This window comes from Brienomyrus brachyistius, chromosome 10, assembly GCF_023856365.1.
Source record: "Brienomyrus brachyistius isolate T26 chromosome 10, BBRACH_0.4, whole genome shotgun sequence".
Taxonomy (NCBI): domain Eukaryota; kingdom Metazoa; phylum Chordata; class Actinopteri; order Osteoglossiformes; family Mormyridae; genus Brienomyrus; species Brienomyrus brachyistius.
In genome coordinates, this window is record NC_064542.1 from 231,827 (window position 1) to 252,836 (window position 21,010).

Sequence of the window (21,010 nt, forward strand, 5' to 3'; positions counted from 1 at the left end):
TTAAAAAGGGAAGTCACTGAATTAATAGACAATCTGATAAAGTTATGATATAAACATTGATGCTTTACATATTTAGCAAACTTTTTTGTTCAAAGCAATGTATAAGCGAGGCACATAGCACATTGCAAACATACATGTAGCTAAGAAGTTGACTAGGCATACAGTAAGTGTGGCTAGGCTGAGCTTCCAATGAAGGCGTAGGTACAAGTGTACATTTTCATAAACCAAAACTCCTGGATTCCTCCACTAACTTAGTACAGATAACCAAATACAATGCAAAAACAGCTAGACAATTATGAACCAGCCAAAGACTCCAAACTGCAGATTCTTACCAAACAAAGCAAAACAAAACTACAAACATTACAGCGTTGTGTTTCTCTTCTTCACAACTTGGTTGAGAGACTAGATTGCCTATATTATGGGGAAGTCCTCACCAGGAGACTAGTACTCCAGGCATCTTCTGGCTTTGCCCCATCTCCTCCTCTGCCTACTTCTGGCTGTAATCGGCAGTATCGGCCCGAGCATAAAGAAGCATTTGCTATGGCAGAGCAGAATCAGCTAATGCAAAGCTGCAACTGAGGGTATTAGTGAAGTAAAGCTATGAAACGGTCCAGGGGGCTGGACCGGAGGGTGGGGGTGGGGGTGGTGGAGGTGAGACAAGGTTGACAATCAGCTGCAAAGGCCTGTAAAGTTCTGAGAACTGGAGGAAATTGTCCATCAGCATCAGGAATTAGGCCATTCACAGTCCAAGGCCCTTTACAATAAGACTGATGTGGCCTCCTGCATAATCGCCCGTGATGTAAAGCGGTGAATTTCTCCTCGCCAGTACACGTGTTGATGGGCACTATGACCTGTGATTTCTCCCGAGATTGAAGCGACAGACAAGTTTTTACCATGATCGTATAGGTGGGGCTTCATAAATATTATATTCATTTTTCAGAGAAGTTTAACTTTTTGATTCAAGAATTTAAGGACAACTTTCGAAATTGAAGTTTAAAGAAAAAAAAACTAAATTTTGAGATAAATTATGAATGACAGCATAAAAATTTCATTAACTGTTTTGAATAATATACAGTGTTAATAATAAACTGACATGGATTAGCATAGCCTCTGACTTCTGCATTGTGCTTCTCTATTATTTAAGCTTGCATGCTTGCCACATTACCTAGAATGCAGTGCACCGAGCTTCTGCAAACATACCTGTTTGCCTGTATCTGATGGTACAGACGAAGCCCTCCTGCATGAGATGGATGGTTTTGACCACGCCTGAGGCCTCATCGTACGTGAACGTGATGAGAGCAGTATCGTAGAGGATCTCCGCCAGGCGTGACTGCCTGGTGTACTTGTAAAGGATGCGGCGGCCAGTACCCAAGTAGAGGGTCTGAAGGAGACGGCCATCACGGGCATAGTCCTGAACAACGCTGGCACTGCTGTCCGGGGGGCTGTAGATGTTCCTGTAGTAGCCCACCGACAGCATGGACTGCAGGCTGTGGCGCACCATGCTAGGCATGGTGACGGAGAGTAGGCGGTCCGTCTGGTCGTACTCAAAGATGTACCTGCGCTGGCTGTGCAGCAGGAGCACGATGGACTGCAAGAAGACAGACAGGGAGGTGTTTTTGAGCAGAATCATGTCGTTGATACCCCTGACAGTGTTGGTATATGGAATTACGTCAGGGACACTGTTTAATGACAACAGAGCCAGGAACAGCCCTGACATCATCAATGCATTGAATCAAGTCAAGGATACCCATGACAGCTTTGGTAAATGGAATCAAGTCAGGGATACCATTTATGGCGTTGGAATGCAGAATCAAGCCAGGGATACCCTTGAAGGCATTGGTACATGGAATCAAGTCAGGGAAACCCCAGACAATGTCAGAATGTGGAATCAAGTCAGGGATGCCCGTGATGGTGTCGGTATGCAGAATAAAACGATGCATATCCCTAGCGGTGTCATTGTATGGAAACAAGCTTGTGTTGGTACTTGGAACTGCTTCAAAAACTTCCTTGACGGTGTCAGTACATGACATTGAGTCTGAGACACCCACAATGGTGTTTAGTACATGGAAATGAGTTAGGGACACCCCAGACAGTGTCTGTACATGGAATGAAGTCAAGAATACCCCTGGCGGCCCTGGTACGTAGAATTAAGTTGGGGATATCCTTGCTGGTGTCCCTCAATGGGATCAAGTCAGGGACACGAAGAAGGCACACCCTCGACAACATCAGAGCATGGACATAAATCAGGGACAAACTTGATGGTGTTGGTATGTGAAATCAAGTTAGGGATACCCCTGCCGGCATTGCTACATGGAATCAAGTCAGGGAAACCCCTGCCGGCATTGCTACATGGAATCAAGTCAGGGATACCCCTGCCGACATTGGTACATGAAATCAAGTCAGGGATACCCCTTCTGGCATTGGTACATGGAATCAAGTCAGGGATACCCCTTATGGCATTGGTACATGGAATCAAGTCAGGGATACCCCTTCTGGCATTGGTACATGGAATCAAGTCAGGGATACCCCTTCTGGCATTGGTACATGGAATCAAGTCAGGGATACCCCTTCTGGCATTGGTACATGGAATCAAGTCAGGGATACCCCTTCTGGCATTGGTACATGGAATCAAGTCAGGGAAACCCCCACCGTGACCTTCTAACCAAGATAACTGGGAAATAAAACCTAGATTTACCAACTAAATTAATTAAAAAAAAAAAAACATCACATTTACTATAACAGAAGAAATGGAAGCACATGCTAAAGGCCATTTCATACTTCACTTTTCTGCGTGCCATTATGGTCCATGCACAGGGAGAGTGATTTTATCAGCAGGGGTGTCCGTGTGGACAGTGCACATGCTGCCAGGATTTCTGATGGAAATTGACAGCGTGGTTCCATGCAGTGGTAGCAGAGCAGTTGTAGTTGGACACTTTAGATAAGCAGCTGTGTGAGGAGGTGGAAAAGTTACCCAGATATGAATCAGGGATGGCATGATATATTTTTTTTCTAGTCTGATCCCGATACAAATAAAATAATTTTGAGTATCTGCCAATTTCGAGACCAATCCAATTTTTTCCCTTTATCAACTACTAAGCTTTAAATGAGATTTGTATCGATACATTTCTATGAACATGGCAAGCTATCTGCATTTAGTGCTATAGCCCCGCTGCTTCAGTTTGCTAAGAACAGGAAAATATAACGGTCATGTCATTGTGCCCCAGGACGGAATCCACAGCCAACAGGATTTACACAAGTCTGCTTCTTCGTTTTATTCAATAACTTTCACAAAAATGAACAGAAGTATTTCTGAAAGTGCAATTTGTGCAGCTTGTTGCCAAACTTAAAATAACAATGAAATCAATCATAAAAATATCACTGTATGTATATTTCTAGTCAAAATGCACATAAGGCTCTAGTACAAAATATACAGTGGAGCTCAGATAAAACTTTTAAGTTGTAATTAATAAAACTTTAGAAAGAATACAAGACTGAAAACATCTAGTTTGTATAAATTTTACTGTGTTCAGACTAGCCTTATGTACATTGCACTCTTTTTAACTCAATAATTTTAGAATTATAATTTGGATTTCAATTTATTGCAGCTCAAAATATAGTTTTACCTAAACGTATTGCTTGTTTCTAATGTGATATATTTCTGTAGACACAACAATAAAGTCATGATTTTTGTTATAAAACCAATACATTTCCAATATTTTACTGAATTAAACAAGTACCCCAAGACTTTCTGTGAGCATTAACACAAACTAACACGAACCAATTTTATGTATTACTAACATTTATATATCATACGCTTTTATGTTATCCAAATCATTTTCAGTATTGTTTTTGGCTTACGTGTTGTATGCCAGTCTGCAATCTTTCGGCAAGCTCCAGTAATATTTTCGTTCAATTGTACATGGCCAACTCACAAATAATCAAAACTGAGAACGTCAGATGTGAATTCACACAGCTGCGTGAATCCACACAGCTGCAGGCCCTCAGTAGCACTCTCAGACCTCTTCCGTTTGGGTTGATGTGTACGCAGAGAACAAAGAAACATGCAGCCTATTTTATCAGCTTAATGTATTTTTGAGGTCTAGCTCATCTGTTTAACGTGTTTGAAAAAAATATCCCATGCATGTATTTGTGCATGATCTGTTTCATCTTTAACAATTTATTTTAAATCTATTATTAACATGATTTTCATTTTGTTTTTACTATTAAAAGTTTTACTGTTTATGGTAAAAATTCACACAGCAAAAACCAAATAGCAATTTTAATGATATCAGCAGTTACCTATGATTACTTGTCAAAGTTCTGCCTAAATATTTATAGATCACATTTAAAATATGAAGCATTATAGATGTTACACGTAGTTATAACATTGTCAGTGGTATAATGTTTTGGACACATCTATCGCATTACCTACTGCATTATTCATTCTTGATACATGAAATACACTTGCATTATCAAGCAATATCATTACATGCTAAGCAATATTTATATTACATTTACATTATCAAGAGAAACCATTATTTGAGGAACCTTTTAGTCTTTTACTTTATTCTCTTTTGCGTATGGGGGGTCCTGAGAGTGGTGAATTGTTCTGTGTATGCATGGACCAGGAGGGGCCTGAGAGCGGCAGGGCCGAACCAGGGAAGTTGCAGTTGGTTACCTCCCGACAAGTCAGCTCTGTTGCACATGCGTTGCTGAACAACTAGCCATCCCATGACTTCCACTTCTGGTTATGGTATGTTACACAAAGTCTACAAGAATTTTCACGATTTTTCAGACTAGATGTAACTGTGATGGAAAATTAGATTGGTTCCCACTCCCCTAATATCACACCCAGCACTTCTGTTATATGTATATGTAGTACAGTATATACTACAGAGCTGCACGTCTCCACCATGTGCCTGCGTGTACCAAGACCATCCCCACCCTGTCCCTGCATACACCAAAACCGTCCCCACCCCATCCTCGTGTGTACCAAAACCATCCCAACCCTATATCCATGTGCACCGAAACCGTTTCCACCATGTCGCCGTGTGCATCGAAACCATCCCCACCCCATCCTCACGTGTACCAAACCCGTCCCCACCCTGTCCTCACGTGTCCCAAAACTGTCCCCACCCTATCTCCGCATGCATCAAACCTGTCCCCACCCTGTCCTCACATGTACCAAAACCGTCCCCACCCCATCCTCACGTGTACCAAACCCGTCCCCACCCTGTCCTCACGTGTCCCAAAACTGTCCCCACCCTATCTCCGCATGCATCAAACCTGTCCCCACCCTGTCCTCACATGTACCAAAACCATCCCCACCCTGTCTCCACTCTGTCCTCACATGTACCAAAACCATCCCCACCCTGTCTCCACGTGCACCAAACCTGTCCCCACCCTGTCTCCATGTGCACCAAACCTGTCCCCACCCTGTCCTCACATGTACCAAAACCATCCCCACCCTGTCTCCACGTGCACCAAACCTGTCCCCACCCTGTCTCCATGTGCACCAAACCTGTCCCCACCCTGTCCTCACATGTACCAAAACCATCCCCACATTGTCTCCACGTGCACCAAACCTGTCCCCACCCTGTCCTCACATGTACCAAAACCATCCCCACCCTGTCTCCACGTGCACCAAACCTGTCCCCACCCTGTCTCCACGTGCACCAAACCTGTCCCCACCCTGTCCTCACATGTACCAAAACTGTCCCCACCCTGTCTCCACGTGCACCGAACCTGTCCCCACCCTGTCTCCATGTGCACCAAACCTGTCCCCACCCTGTCCTCACATGTACCAAAACCATCCCCACCCTATCTCCACGTGCACCAAAACCATCCCCACCCTGTCTCCATGTGCACCAAACCTGTCCCCACCCTGTCCTCACATATACCAAAACCCATCCCCACCCTGTCCTCACATGTACCAAAACCATCCCCACCCTGTCTCCACTTGCACCAAACCTGTCCCCACCCTGTCCCCACCCTGTCCTCACATGTACCAAAACCATCCCCACATTGTCTCCACGTGCACCAAAACCCGTCCCCACCCTGTCCTCACATGTACCAAAACCATCCCCACCCTGTCTCCACGTGCACCGAACCTGTCCCCACCCTGTCTCCATGTGCACCAAACCTGTCCCCACCCTGTCCTCACATGTACCAAAACCATCCCCACCCTATCTCCACGTGCACCAAAACCATCCCCACCCTGTCTCCACGTGCACCAAACCTGTCCCCACCCTGTCTCCATGTGCACCAAACCTGTCCCCACCCTGTCCTCACATGTACCAAAACCCATCCCCACCCTGTCCTCACATGTACCAAAACCATCCCCACCCTGTCTCCACTTGCACCAAACCTGTCCCCACCCTGTCCTCACATGTACCAAAACCATCCCCACCCTGTCTCCACGTGCACCAAACCCGTCCCCACCCTGTCCTCACATGTACCAAAACCGTCCTCACCCCATCTCTGCGTGCACCCAAACCATCCCCCCTTCCCTGTGTGCACTAAAGACTGATCTGACAGACTTTATAATAAATGGTATTATTAGCTCGTATGAGAAGAACTAAACTAATATCATTAATGTTGTAAATGACTAATAATCACTGCAGACTTGAGTATGACATCAAATGTATCTTGTTTGAATATAAGAAAACACCAGTAATCATTACTGAAGCTGATGAACAACCACCAAATCAGACCTGACACACATGCTCCTCATTCAATATAGCAATCACAGAAAAAAGTAAGATCAGATATGATGACTCAGTATGGAATTTACCGGGAACTCCAGCTAACTGTGAAGGGCATAGATCATTTTTTATATAAAACTGTGTGCAACTCAGATAAAATGTCTAAGAATTTCACTAATCTTTATATCCTGGAGCCCCACGAAAAGTGTAATAAAATTTGAGGTTTAAAGCTTTTTACTTACAAAAAACAATATTAGTAGAAAAGCTCCATGAAAATAACAGACAATGAACGATAATTCTGCCAAAATTTACCTTCTCCAGAAAGGTATAGCTCCAAATCCGTCCATTGGCCCACGTTCTGGAGACGAGCCTGCCATTGTCATACTCCAGCTTCTCAGACCAGTTCCCCCGCTGAATGGTGCTGACAAGGCCAGCTGGCGAGTATGTGACATTTACTTCGTTGTATTTGCTACTGGGGGACCACAGGATGGGGCGGCCCATTGGGTCATAGAGGATCCTGAGTGTAAATTTGCGATGGTCATCATAGATCTTGCCCACTCGTGTGGCCTGGTCAAAGTCTATGGACAGCAGATTTCTGTTATGAGCCTGATAACGAACACAACAACACAAGATCAGTGACGTAATCAGGGGACAGCAGGCAAAGCAGAAACATCAAAGCAGTGTAATAGTAATAGACACTTTCATAGACCCACATGGGGAAATTGCCTTCAGCCCTCCCTCAACTTGCTCCTTATATAGCAAGCTATCTGTGAAGGGCAGCCACCTGTTGGCTGTTAAGGGCCTTGCTCAAGGAGCCACAGACATGCTGAGGCGGGGTTTGAGCCAGTGACCTTCTGATTACAGGCACACAGGCTTAGCCCACTGAGCCACACGACTCATTTTCCTTGAAACACACAAATTTACCGAAATATACAGAAATCTACAATAAAACAAAAAGATTTCTTGAATATACTTTTAGTAATATTGTTATGGCACTTTACTGACTGGGGTTGAGGGAATATTAAACAATTATCTGTATTCATTAGCTAAAAACTGAAATATACATATGTAAATTGTTTCCACATAATTTACATACTGACTTTGATTCCATTATCTCAACATTTCATTCCCCTCCAACAGTGTGGTGGAATGTGTTGACATTTGGCACCCACCTGCACTATTAATTTCCTTTTTCTAATACATTTTTCCTTTTATCAAAACCTTTATAACGAGGTTATGTTTCCCCCTTTGACTGTGAAAATGTGGTTTCTCTGAGCTCCAGAAAAAAAGGCACAGAAATGTCATGCAAACAGTCTTGCCTCAGATTAAACGCGCATGAGTTATTGCTGAATAAATACCAGAATCTCCGTTGTCGCACATAATTACTGAAACCAACCGAGATGGAGAGTCAGCCTACATCCACGCACTCTGTCCCAGTTTTAGTTGGGTCTTACTGTTTATTTCCAGTGTTCGGTTAAGGTGGCTTCGAAACTGCCATCGGGGAAAAGAGAATGAAGGACATTTTTTTGTCTGGCAACTTTGGTGATACCCTTCACAAGTTTATGTGTGGATACTTTGTAAAGGTGCCACAACATGGATCAAGATGGCTGCCATGGGGGGGTAAATAAGTGTACATCCTCTCTCCATCTGTGCCCCCCCCCCGTTCTACCGGCAGAGATAGAGGTCGCCACGCACCCTCAGCCTGCGCTCATAGGCCGTGTGGTTGCCCTTGGCCTGCTCCCTCCTCTGCCTCCACTCGATGAGGCTAGGAGCGTGCTCGCTGGGCAGCGTGATGTTGCACTTTCCCACCGTGGGGCTCACGACTCCAGCGGAGATGTGCGCTTCCGTGCTGAGTGTCACCTCCATGCCACTGGCGAAGGTGACGCGGAGTGAGCCATCCGAGCTGACGCGGTACGTGTTCTGAGCATGGTCTGTGTAAGACAGGGTTTAACAAAGAGTTTCACACACTTGTTTCCAACAGGGGTTGCCAGCTTTGGTCAGCTGGCTGGATTGAGATCTTCAGTCCACACAAGTCTGCACACGTTTACATGTATGCAACAGTTTTATTACCTTGTAAATTGTCTGTAGGGTTTGCAAACTACCCCAACACTTTGAATGTAGGTAATTGTACCTTAACTTTATAATGGAAAAATACAGATTTGCTGTGAGATTTCTTGCATGAGCGTGAGACTGAAAGCGTGAGTGTCACGACTGATGCGTGAGAGCTGGCAACCCTAGATTCTGGCCTTTATGAACTCGCTATACACTGTCAAACAAACTTCAGGTACAAATAAGGAAAATATCTTCTTTCTCAGACTTTTTGATATAGTAATTCTTCATATGCTCTAAAACCTGTAATATCTGTCTCTTGAAAGTGTTATTAACTTATACGTAGTAAGTATGTGGCCCCAGCCCACCTCAGCATCATCATCTTCTGCTCTGTGGCCTATTTCCTGTTTATGTAGTCATGGCTTCACACTTTTGCAAAAATCTCACATGCAGAAAACTCAGCCACAATGGAAACAAAAGAGTCTTTCCATTGTTGCGAGATTGTACAGTTCCTCCCTCCAAAGAGATAAAGGCCTTTCTAAAACTTAGAATACAACAAGTCTACATTTTACCTTGTTGCTTTTTCATTGAGCTATAATTGAATAAATGGATTCAGTTAAAAAGATGAAATATTTGCATCGCATAAAACCACAGTCCATAATTATAAGCCATTTGTATTCCTTGACGGCCGGGCCACTCCCCATGCAATTCCCAAACCCATTAAATAGCTAACCTGATTTAATATTGTCTAATTAAATGCATCGCCCCCAGAATAATAAAAACACATCGACATACATAAAAACTGAACTTTCGTTTTGAGACTAAATGAACATGGAACACGGTCTACAATATTTGGTCAAGCCGACTGAAATTGTGGGTTAGTGTAAAAGAATTGCCAATTTTGTCAATGGGTTAATATACGTTTTAATCAACCAGTGGGAAATACGGTTATATTTATTTTACGTCTGTGTTCAGATTAGCCATTTCAAAACCTCTCCTTAAGTCACCCCCGTATTTGCAGGTACCATCCAATACACCCACGTATTTGACAAACTCAAAAAAAGTGAAATTTAACGAATACTTGGAAGGGCTGAGAAATCCAGTATGAGCAGTTTAGGGACCACAGCTGTATTCCTCTATCCAATTCCTCATCCACCGGGTTCTTAGCAACAATTTGGAGAACACAAGAAATTCTTATACATTTTTAAAAATCATACTGCGGTTTATTTATGCATATTCTGATATTTAGGTGTTTTTTCCTTTTGCGCAAACATTCATTTACTGCATAGATATCTTCAAACAGCACTTCCTTTTGGCTGCCTAAGATATCTAAGATATATAAGATGCACAGTATTGCACAGTAGAAGACAGCCATCACTGGTTTCCCCTTTGGTGAGCTGGTGAAGGTTTTCACTGCAGGTGGTCGCATTTATGAGATGTCTTCTTGGTTTGACGCCTAGGTCTTCTCAGTATCGCACCAGTGGGCCATGTGTAGTTCGAAGACGTTGAGGGTGGGAATAAGTGAGCATGCTAAAGGTGTTGTTTTTTATCACTGTGGGGTGCATGTGAGTTAACATCATCAACCACTTCCTGCCTTATGGATGAAGGTCCCTGTCACTGTGTCCTCCTGATTCTCGCATGTCTCCTTAGCAAGCCATCAGAAGGGATCATTCTTCTTCTTCTTTTTTAGGCTCTGGAACCACTTACGTAGTTTATACACAGCACAAGGAATGAGTTGTACGTTTTGATTTCAGCAGTAACGTTGTAGGGTGGCACGGTGACTCACTGGGTAGAGCTGCTGATTCTCACTCCTGCTGTTGGTGGAGCTCAAATGTTTGGAGGCCCAACGATGAAGGAGAATCGAGGTTTTGAAATTACTCATGGTGTGTGAGTGTGTTCACTGTTTTTGTACCCCTGCCTACCTCTTGTGACTCAGGAAAATTGGTTGAAAGGTCAGTGGATGGATAGATGAAGTCAGTGTTTATCAGTAATTAAAACGATAAATCTGCTAAATCCCTAGACACACAAAAAAATTACCTTAGTGTACTTTAGAGTCAGACATACATTAGATATAGAATCCTGAATTCCCAAATCATAAAATTAATTTATTTCAACTTATTATTTATCATGTCTTCTATTATCATTTATCGTTACGTGACATTTAAATAGGAGTGAAAAAAATGCCCCGGAGGCATACGTACCTTGACGCAGTGTGTAAATGGTTTTGGTGGCTGAAAAGTTGGTCGCCGTGGTAAAGTTCTCACTGTTTGAGGTGTCTACTTCCACTTTTACGGACTTCTCCATGTTACCATGGAAACTGATCACTTCTCCCGTAGGATAGGTGACATTGATAAGATGACCTTCGGTGTTATACCTGAATGGGGGTGGGAGTCGGGGGGGGGATGGCGCAGTAAATCAGGTTCATTTAAAGAACTTTAAGTTGAACATATTTAACACAAAGTCATTAAGGAGAAACCAGAAGGTGGGTGGAGACTGAAGAAATCTCGTAAAGTGATTGATTTAAATATGCTTGGTATGAGGTTATGAAAATCAGTCACGAGGAGTAAACAAATATTGTGTCTGTGACTGTGATATATTTCAAGTTCTGTAAAATATAACTGTACAAACCTCTGCTAATAATAGAAAAATCCAATACTCGAAAGCCTGATACATTTCAGCACTCCTCCCCCACCCACTGTTGTGATAATTCAGAGGCAAATAACATTCTTCAGCTGCAAGGCAAACTGAAAGAAATCTTGCGGCTGCCTTCCGGAAACGTCGCTAAATACAGGGACTGTCAGAGCTGCTTCACGGCGCCTCCCTGAAATTCTACACCTGAGCCACAAGGGGGCACTCATGTTATACTGATGTAACCAAATGTATGAAGCACACTGGGTTTGACTATTTTGTCTTTGTAATTCTTCTAAATAAACCAAAGCAACATTAAATGTAATTTCCATTGTTAGCAAAATAACAGAAAATTGAGAAAAGCTACTTCTGACAATTAAAAAAGTATATATTAATAACACAAAGATATGGGACGAAAGGAGAAAAACAACTTCCTGAAGAAACCGCTTAATTTGCTTGCTATAAACATGTAAATACATCAGATTTTTTAAAAGCTAAAATGTAAAGCTAAGTTGCCTTTGCAGTGATAAATTGGGGTGAAATAAAGGTCCCTGAAAGAACCTCGTCGATACGAGGTTTGCTGGTAACTTAATTTCCCAGCTGACTTAATTCTGCCTTAAAAAACTCCTTTATCTGCTAATCAGAATTAAATTATAGAATATCTTTAACAGATTTTGATTGCATTTACATATTTTTCTACAAAAATGCTTGTATGTTATCATGTAAAAAAAAAAGCATTTAAGCTAGTTCGGGAAATGTACACTGAAGTGTTACATTTAACTTTGAAAGAATGAAAACTAAAAAGCTCATACTCATAGACCATAGTCCAGCCGTTTTCATTGCTCTTGGTTGCTAGGAGACCGGAGTTTCCATGGTATGTGACTTGAGCCAGGTCATGACCCTGGGCAGAGACTCTCTTGAGGGCACCATTGTTGCTGATGGTGAGCCAGTAGACCTGACCACCGGGCACCACCAACCAGAGAGGCACCCCGTTGGCATCTCGCCGGACATGGACAGAGTTGCTGTTGCTGCCGATGACGGTGCTGACATGGCCGTCAGAAGAATACGTGAAGTTGTGAATGTAGTCCCCCGTGATGAGGTTCTTGGTGTGGAGGTGGGTGCCGTTGGGACTGAAAAGGTAGAGCTCCTGGTCCACCGACGAGGCGATCTCGTACATGCTGGCCGGGTTCAGGTGAGGCTGGTTGGGGTTCAGGGCGCGGATGCGGATGTTGCCCAGATCGGCGATGTACAGTGTGCCATCGGGGGACACTGCCAACGAGGAGGGTGCCTTCAGCCTGGCGTCCCTGGCATACCCGCCATCGCCTGCACAAAGAGAAAACGGGCGATAAGCGCATTCGGTCCCTGGCTCACACTGGCCGGGCCCTGTTTGGCTGCCCTATGCATAACTGGGAAATATGTGACTTGAAAAACACATTTTGCTCAACAAGGTCTTTAGGACCTGCTCGACGGGAGACAATCTTTAGATGTTGTCAGCTCTGGGGGTGGCACGGCGCATTGACGGCCATGTAGCGCCAATGAGTCGACGGGGGACAGACGCTAGCGGTCCCAGCCACGCGAGGTGATGGACAGAATGTGTATTTGTGGAGAGAGGGAAATGGGAGATGAAAGCCTCTGAAGAGAGTAATCATCTGTTAACAGCATGACATGATGGGAAATATGCAAAGTACCGCCCGCCAAAGAGTAACTGTTCCGCCCCATTGGTTCATGGCCTATGTGAGCCACCCGCCCGCCCCATTTTCAATCTAAAAATGTGATGCATTTTACAGCCAGAAGTCGACACTGATAGGATCACATTGTAACCACGTGTAAAGACCAGTGCAAGAACAGGGAAGTGTGCCTTGCAGCCAAAAATATTTCCGTATGTAGTATAGCTTTTTAATATTTTAGTATTAATATATTAAGGCATACAGACCCTTAATTTTTCCAAAATGACATCTTGCAATTTCTTGCTAAAAAATTGGGTGAATAGGTTAGACACTCTCTTAGCAGACTTTAATAAACATTAGCAACCGTGTTTAGCGCACATTGAGTACTGCTGAACTTCGAATACTCTTCTGTGCTAAGGAGGAGAATGTATCTTACACGATCATTTTACACGTGTGTGCGACAGCTTTGGAGAAAACTCTTGAGATGGTCGTGTCCGTAATGTCGCTTGAAGTTAGTACGTTATCCTGAGCCTTAACAAATGGAGAGTCAAAGAGTAAGTAGACAAAGACAGAAAATCCTGGTAATAAACCCAGACCTCTACACATGCTGGATAACACAGGGTCTCCAAGGGAACATGAAGCAAACTCGGAGAAAATTGACAATTTCTTGGGCCACCCCCCACAGCTAGTTCTATTTAGGTTCTTCTCTCTCAAGTATATTTGTTTTGGAGGCTTCTACTTGGAAAGTAACAATTCTGCCAATATTCCTTGCATGACATGGCCCACTAATCCTTTTCAAGTGTTTGCTATATCACCAGCATTATACTGGTCTTTACTGTTGAGTGCACTTGATACAATGCACTATTTGATAAAACACTGAGACCACTGGGTGTTAGACAACTCCCATCTTGTTCTGCTAGATATCGCACCAGGAAGAAGGGATGATGCTCCTCCACTGAGCTAAGTCACTACCCTGGAATGTAATCAGGAAGAAAATGGCACAAGGCCTTTAGCAGACAAGAGTTCTTCACAGTTACCGGATAAGATACAGGTGGTCTTGTTCAGTAATATTTACTGCCGTGGGCCGGACAGACAGAAGATTGTAGCCTATATCATACCAGAGAAGCAGTCACAGTTAGGATCAATCTTGCAGTCGCATTCTGTTGGGGCCCCGGCGACAATGGAAATCTCGCCATTGGTGGTGACCTGCTGGATGCGGTTGATCTTCCTCTCATCAGTCTCGGCGATGTAGAGCACACCCTGGTGTGACACGCCGATGGCTTTGGCCGCCTCCAATGTGGAGTGGGCGGCAGCCTTGCTCACCAAGTAGTGGTCCGTTCCAGGGACTTGGCAGTGAATAGGACGGCCCGCAATGATCCTGACCTGATTTCCCTCCGAAACCTGAATGACGATGTTGTTGTCCAGGATATAGAGGGAGTTATCCATGGGGTTAACGGCCAGATCTGTAGGCCACTCCAGACGTACCTAAACAATAAGTGAAAATGGAGTTACACCTCCATCCAGTTGCCAGTCATCCTTTCTAAGAGAAGCACAAAAAATGATTTGAGAAGTTTATAACTACAAGCATCAACACCACTTGCTGGATATTACACTCACCTTCAGTAAATGCTATGACGGTATAGTTTTCTAGAAAAGATGCTATCATTTATCAAAATGATTACACAGTGACCAAGTTCATTTGATAAATAATAAAACTGAGGTGGATCTATTTCTTTGGCAAACAAAATCATCTATGGGGTTTACTTCAGATGCATTACTGCACTTTACAGCCAGTACTGACAACAAGTCTTAATCTCCATTCATCTTCTTTAGCTTATTTCAGCATTGAAATCAGAATGGTTTACCTGAATCTGAGCACCCATACTGTTACATATAAACTTATAAAATTACAAGTCTCCGCCTGGGTTACATATGTGCGGAGTTTGCATGTTCTCCCCATGTCGTCGTGGGGTTTCCTCCGGGTTCTCTGGTTTCCCCCGACAGTCCAAAAACATGCTGAGACTAATTGGAGTTGCTAAATTGCCCGTAGGAGTGCATGTGTGAGTGACTGGTGTGTGAGTGTGCCCTGTGATGGGCTGGCCCCCCATCCTTGGTTGTTCCCTGCCTCGTGCCCATTGCTTCCGGGATAGGCTCCGGACCCCCCGCGACCCACTAAGATAAGCGGTTTGGAAAATGGATGGATGGATGGATTTGGGTAATTCAGGTCCAGAGAGTAAAAGTCCAGTCCGGGATTTTGTTTCAACCAACCAGTTGAGTACTCCGTGACTGTGACTCTTTATGCTCAACTGGTTGGTTGGAAGACAATCTTGGTCCGGACTTTTACTCTCTGGACCTGAATTTCCCAACTCTGCAAACTTGGCGCCAAATTTGACTACCTTGTCTGAAAAAAAGAGTGATACCTAACTCAAGAATAGCCGCTGGTATCTATAAAACACCACTCCTTAAATAATTCATATGATAAATAAGACACTGACCATATGTAAGGAGGTTCCAAGAATCAAATTCAATTCTCTATGTGAGTATGACTTTAAAGACCCATAGGAGTCCCTAATAGAAGCTTTCACCTGTACAAGCGCATTGTTAAAAGCCCAGACAGGACTGTGCGCTGGACTCCCCCTGGCAGAGTCTTAAAAAAATGTAAATGCGCCATTGTGCCCTATTCATTCATTATTCATATGCCATTCTAACGGCTCTGATTTCTTTCATAGCGACTATCCTATGTGCCGCTTATCAAACTTTTATACATGAAGAGGCTCTTCCTTGCACTTTATCTGAGAGCCGTCAGCTTCAATCAGAGGTGGTGAGGCCGGATGGATATCCCAGGGCCGGGTGGTGAGAGAGTTGAGGATCCGCGGGCTCCCGGCTCCAAGGGCACCCAGCCGATCGGATTTTTAATTCCTTTTCCGGCGATTTCAGACCTTGTGGCAGGATCTCATTTAGAAGGATGGGACCCTATTTGCACTCGTGGCTGACGTGACCACGATCTGGCCTTCCTCCCGAAGTGAGCTACGCAGAATTCCCGCGGCGGTTCTTCCCGACGCCGCTTTCTGTCCCTGCATCCCTGGCCGGTAAACACGTGGCGTGCTGAGAAACCCTCTGGTAACTTCCTCACCTTCCTTTCTCCCCGTGCCACACGTGTGTGCTCGCCTTGGGTGCTTAATAATGCATTACTGTTTTGACAGGGGATAATCTGAAGGGCCAGGCACTGGGACCATACGCATCCCTCCCATCTGCCATACGCAGCGGTGGGGGGGCTTGGAGGCCCGTGACAGGGAGTAATGAGTGTCATGTCCTAACCGCAGAGACTTCAAGGAAAATCCCAACTTAATAAACAGCAGCAATGCTAACTAACCAATAATCCTTGAGGAAGAAATGATCAGTGTCCAGAAATAATACCCTGTCATCGGACAGAGGTTTCTGATTGGTCATGGCTAAAGTGAAGGGTACGAAGACCAAAGAGCGCCGTTGTCCTGATGTCCACGCTCAAGCAAAATAAGGTGGCCTTCTGGGCAAATGCAACGGGCCCCTTACAGGCCATGGGATGTGGCCCAGAGGAACGGCTTCCGATATTACAGTGTAATCCACCTGGTTTGGGCATTAACTTCGCCGAACACTATTGTGCACACAGCATGGAGGGATCCCAGGAAAAAAAATGAATAAACAGGGAAAGCCGTGGGAATGCATTTAAAGTAAGTGAATGAGACTGGTAGGGATTTGATAAGCGTAAGAGGACTTAACAATGGGCAAAATGATGCTTGGTAACGTCTGCAACACGCTGGGGGACGATTGAGACGGCGGTGGTTTTACCGGAGCTCCCGGTGGTGTAATGCATCCGTGAGAACCGCGTCGACGAGCCGGCTTTACTCAGTTTCCCAGCGCTGTGGGTATACGGCTTGCTTGGGATACACACCGAGTGCCGGCGACCAAGGAATGTAGGGCAAACGGGCTCCTTCATCAGTAAATACAGGAGGGTTTGGACGGTACCACTCTTACCGCGGTATCACTGTCGCAGTTATAATGTAGTTGGGTATGACTCCTTCTGATCCAGCAAACCATAAAAAGAGGCTAAAAATGCACATGAAGTTTGAACCAACTCGATGAAAGGTGCTTTAACTCCTCGGAAAGATTCCTTCAGAAGAGAACGGAAAGGTGATGATAGGTTAAGCCTTCATGGGTGAGCAGCAGTTAATTTTTCTCCTACGAGTTTCGTGATAGAAGCGACTCCAATATGGGTCAATGTGCTCCATTTCCCAGGCGGAGAGTGACGGTCAGGCAGCTCCCCTCTCCCGAGTCCTTCTGAAGGTTACCCGGCCTCAGCGTTTTCCATCTTTCCACCGACACATCATAAACGCCGGCCTGTCTAGCTAACCTCATCGTGGGTGGAGCAGCGCGGTCCTGATCAGATTCTGGGTCGCGATCCTCCCCCGACACGCTGCCTTTCCTATTCTGGGAACGTGACTTCCCAAGAGGGGAGCGTAAAGGCAACTGGGACAATTCAGTGGGACGTGGCGATAACTCAAAGTGATGATGTTCTGGAAGAGGAACTTAGTATGAACTCACAATGTTTTATGATTCCGACAACAACAAAAAATCCGTGTGGCTGACACTGCATTGAACTTTCCATAAGGCAAAGCATAGATGATCCAGATAATCACTCCCACTTCCAGTAATAATGAGATGTGTCACGGAATATGAACATAAAATCCAATTTTTGATCATTTACATACCATGGTTGTATATACCTATGCAGTGGATGATTTTACCTGAGGCAACTATGATAATTAATGAATGACTGCATCCAGGAGAATCAGATCCTAGGAAGAAGGTAGTAGATCCTCCATAATTGTTGGTGCAGAATGCATTTGTAGTGACAGGACAGCACATGAGCTCCTAGCAGGATATAGCTGGTCCGATTGCATGCTATTTTTGCCTGTCAGCAATCAGTTGGACCAGAACAGGATAAGGAAAAAGGCTCACCTGGGTGATATCCATGCGGGAATCGCAGCTCAGGGGCTGAGTGGACATGAGACCATTAGAACCAATTATGGTCGTTATCATGCCTTTCTCGTTGATCTTCTGAATCATGGTACCATCGACGAAGTAGACGAAGCCTCTCCTGTCCACGGCGATACCTGTTGGGGGGGGTGGGGGCACCAACTTAGATCCTAAGGCTGAGGAATGGTCTGAGGATTACGTAGATATAGTCGGTATCTGTTTCAAAGAAGAGGGCTGCTCTTGCATTACACAAACGCAATGATGTTGTAATTAAAGAAAACCGTTGAAAGGGTCTGATTTGTCTGATGTCATGGAGCTATGAAGATGATTCTTACAGATCTAAAACAATGGCAACAGGCAAACTGACGTATTATATACTGAATTTACAGCAATGAGCCTATTTTGTAATGAGGACGTGCATTATGGAAAGTTTTTTAACGACGAAATCATTGTGTTTGTGCAATATCATAGCAAATACAGAAGTATTAATGATCTCCAAGGACATAATTTTTTATCACAAATGAGTGTTGGGCAACTTTTAATGCTCAACTATATGCCAGAATTGGTATAGAGCTGAATATAGCACTAGAGCTGAATGATTACCAAACAAATGCAAGATGATATGTTCTGTTCCCAACAATGGATATCTGTCAAAATTCTACATGTGCCAAATGGATCTGGGTGGTAACCCAGCTGTTAGTCCTTTATATTTCCAGAGTTATGGGCTGTGCCATATTCACACCTGTTTTCTCCAGGTGTTCTGGTTCCCTCCTAAACAAAAATACGTAGATGAATCAGTGTCATCAAATTGCTCATAATGGGTGTTACTGCGTGCCCTGTAATGCGTTGGCATCCCATCCTGGGTATCTCCAGTGCTTCCTGGGATTGGCTCCAAGCTGACCCTGACCTTCTACAGTGGTTATGGAAAATTCACATCCTCATTTAGACTATCCCAATGCATAGACGTTCAAGGGTTACTTCCACATGATCAAATATTCAGAGCCCTCAAGTTCAGATAGTCAAAAATAGACGAGAAATGAATTACACTGACACGTGACACATTCCTGCTGGCCTTGCTAAAGAATAATAATACACACACTGTTGGAGGAAGGAGCAAATAACTGTGCGCATTACAGAGCTCATTAATGATTCAGTCAATGATGAAGCACTTATGAAGTGTACAGTATAAGGATCAACGGTATGCATATTCACAAATAGGAGAAATTCAAAGTTATCCCACCTGGAGTCTAAATAAGAAAAATGTCCATCAAAGCTTTATTTTGTATGGTGCGGGCTTCCAAAAAGTCTTTGGGCCACTGCATCTAAAGTCAAGCAGTTTTGACTTTCCCTGCAGTGAAAACACTGACCTTTTCTGTGCCACTAATGAATTCTGCAAGCTAAGGGGCGATGAGGGGGGAGATTGATGGCGCAACGGGGCCGCACAGCTTCTGAAGAGGACAGGTGGACTGTTCCATATTCCTTCCAACCTCTTTCATCATCCACCTGGCATAGACAGATTAAGGCAGACAGTGCCCAACCCCCACCCCCGCACCCTCTCCCGTTAACCCAGGCCTTCTCCCACTCTTGGGTCCAGTCCCTGTCTGCCAGTGAGCGACCCTGACCTCTCACTGCACCCTACAGCCCCCGCCCCCCATACACAGGAGCCTGCAGTGAATGCCTGCAGGGGGTAATCATGAACAGGCACTTGCGAGATGCTGCCTATGGTCCTGGGAGACAGAGTCACGGCATTCAGGTCACAGGCTTTACGGGAAGCCACACTCCATTTGGATGTCATTCTTTTTTTGCCTCTCCACCCCCTTCTACCAGCGCCGGGCAAAGACATCCCAGGGGGACCAGAGATGACAACGGCGCCGCGGAAACGGAATTTCAAAGGTCACGCCTCCTTAGCGACGCTGACAGGTTGCTGGGCGACTTCAAGTATATCCATCACCGTCTTAGACCCACCTGAAACACAATATTTCAAGTATGGCTTCCCATGACTTCCTGTTGCCTTGGCGTGTTTCGTTAGGCTAGAAGCTGTGAATCGAGATGACTACAAGGAGCATGTAGCTTTAATTCATGCCATTTAACATGCCCCAGTCTAAGACCGCAACAGTTTATGGGACCAAATTAAATTCATGAGACTGAACGAAGCCTTTGGCTAGTTTCCATCAATATCTGTGATGGGACACGTTCACAATGAATGTGTCTTAGTGTCTCCATCTCATTCTATGCAACAGTTATTTCTCAATAATTAATGTGACTGCTAATCTCCTTCTCATTAAAACATGTCGCTATCGGGAAACAGAATTGCCTCCATGCCTTTATAAAATGCAATTTTTTTTAAAGATCCATCTCTGTACTGGAAGATAAGCCCAAACGCTGCCATTTCTGCAATGGTCACAACTGGTTTGGCTGAAACCCTTATCTCTCACCAAAATCGCAGCCTGCCCGCATTCCTATAAAAGCAGATTCGTCGCAAACCTCATAGTATGCGGCACGCAAATGGCTCCGTGAGTGGCGAGGAAAAATCTATTACCGCGTGTGGGACGGGCTAACACCTGTGATTACATGCCCCAGTGTTCAAATCACTCGCGACGATTTTGAGATTTCTCCCCCTGCAATTTTACATTTCACGGTCCCATTCTGTTTCACGCAATCCAAGCCAAGCGTTGTGAGGAAATTGAAATGAATTCAAAAAGTTCTAGGAAGTTGGTGCAAAAAAATATATAACAATCCAAACCCAAAGGCACAAGTTAATGGAAGCTTAATGCTCTGCGCTTGTGAGAGGCGGTAAAAGTTGTACACGGTTCATATCCAGCACATATAGCCTTAGAATTCATGGTAACACTTTCCTTAAGGCCATGTTTTTAGTAATTTATAAACACATTCCTAATGCATTATAATACATTCATAAAGAATTGTATGCATGTTTACAAATATTTA

At 44.3% G+C, this 21,010-nt stretch overlaps 1 protein-coding gene and 1 long non-coding RNA gene across 3 annotated transcripts in view; one reads left to right on the forward strand and one right to left on the reverse strand.

Moving 5' to 3' along the window:
* LOC125750029 (teneurin-1-like) overlaps nt 1-21,010 on the reverse strand; it is a 190,753-nt gene that overhangs the window by 5,080 nt on the left and 164,663 nt on the right. For both annotated transcript variants that reach the window (XM_049027261.1, XM_049027259.1), the window contains exons 23-29: nt 18,047-18,201; nt 14,167-14,533; nt 12,194-12,704; nt 10,955-11,127; nt 8,400-8,635; nt 7,017-7,310; nt 1,201-1,588 (exon numbers count right to left, since the gene is read on the reverse strand). In XM_049027261.1, the coding sequence (XP_048883218.1) occupies nt 1,201-1,588; nt 7,017-7,310; nt 8,400-8,635; nt 10,955-11,127; nt 12,194-12,704; nt 14,167-14,533; nt 18,047-18,201 (2,124 nt within the window). The remainder of the gene's footprint in view (nt 1-1,200; nt 1,589-7,016; nt 7,311-8,399; nt 8,636-10,954; nt 11,128-12,193; nt 12,705-14,166; nt 14,534-18,046; nt 18,202-21,010) is intronic.
* On the forward strand, nt 4,608-8,513 carry LOC125750038 (uncharacterized). Its single transcript, XR_007400275.1, has 3 exons — nt 4,608-4,753; nt 7,026-7,145; nt 8,380-8,513. It is a non-coding gene; the product is annotated as an uncharacterized LOC125750038 (long non-coding RNA).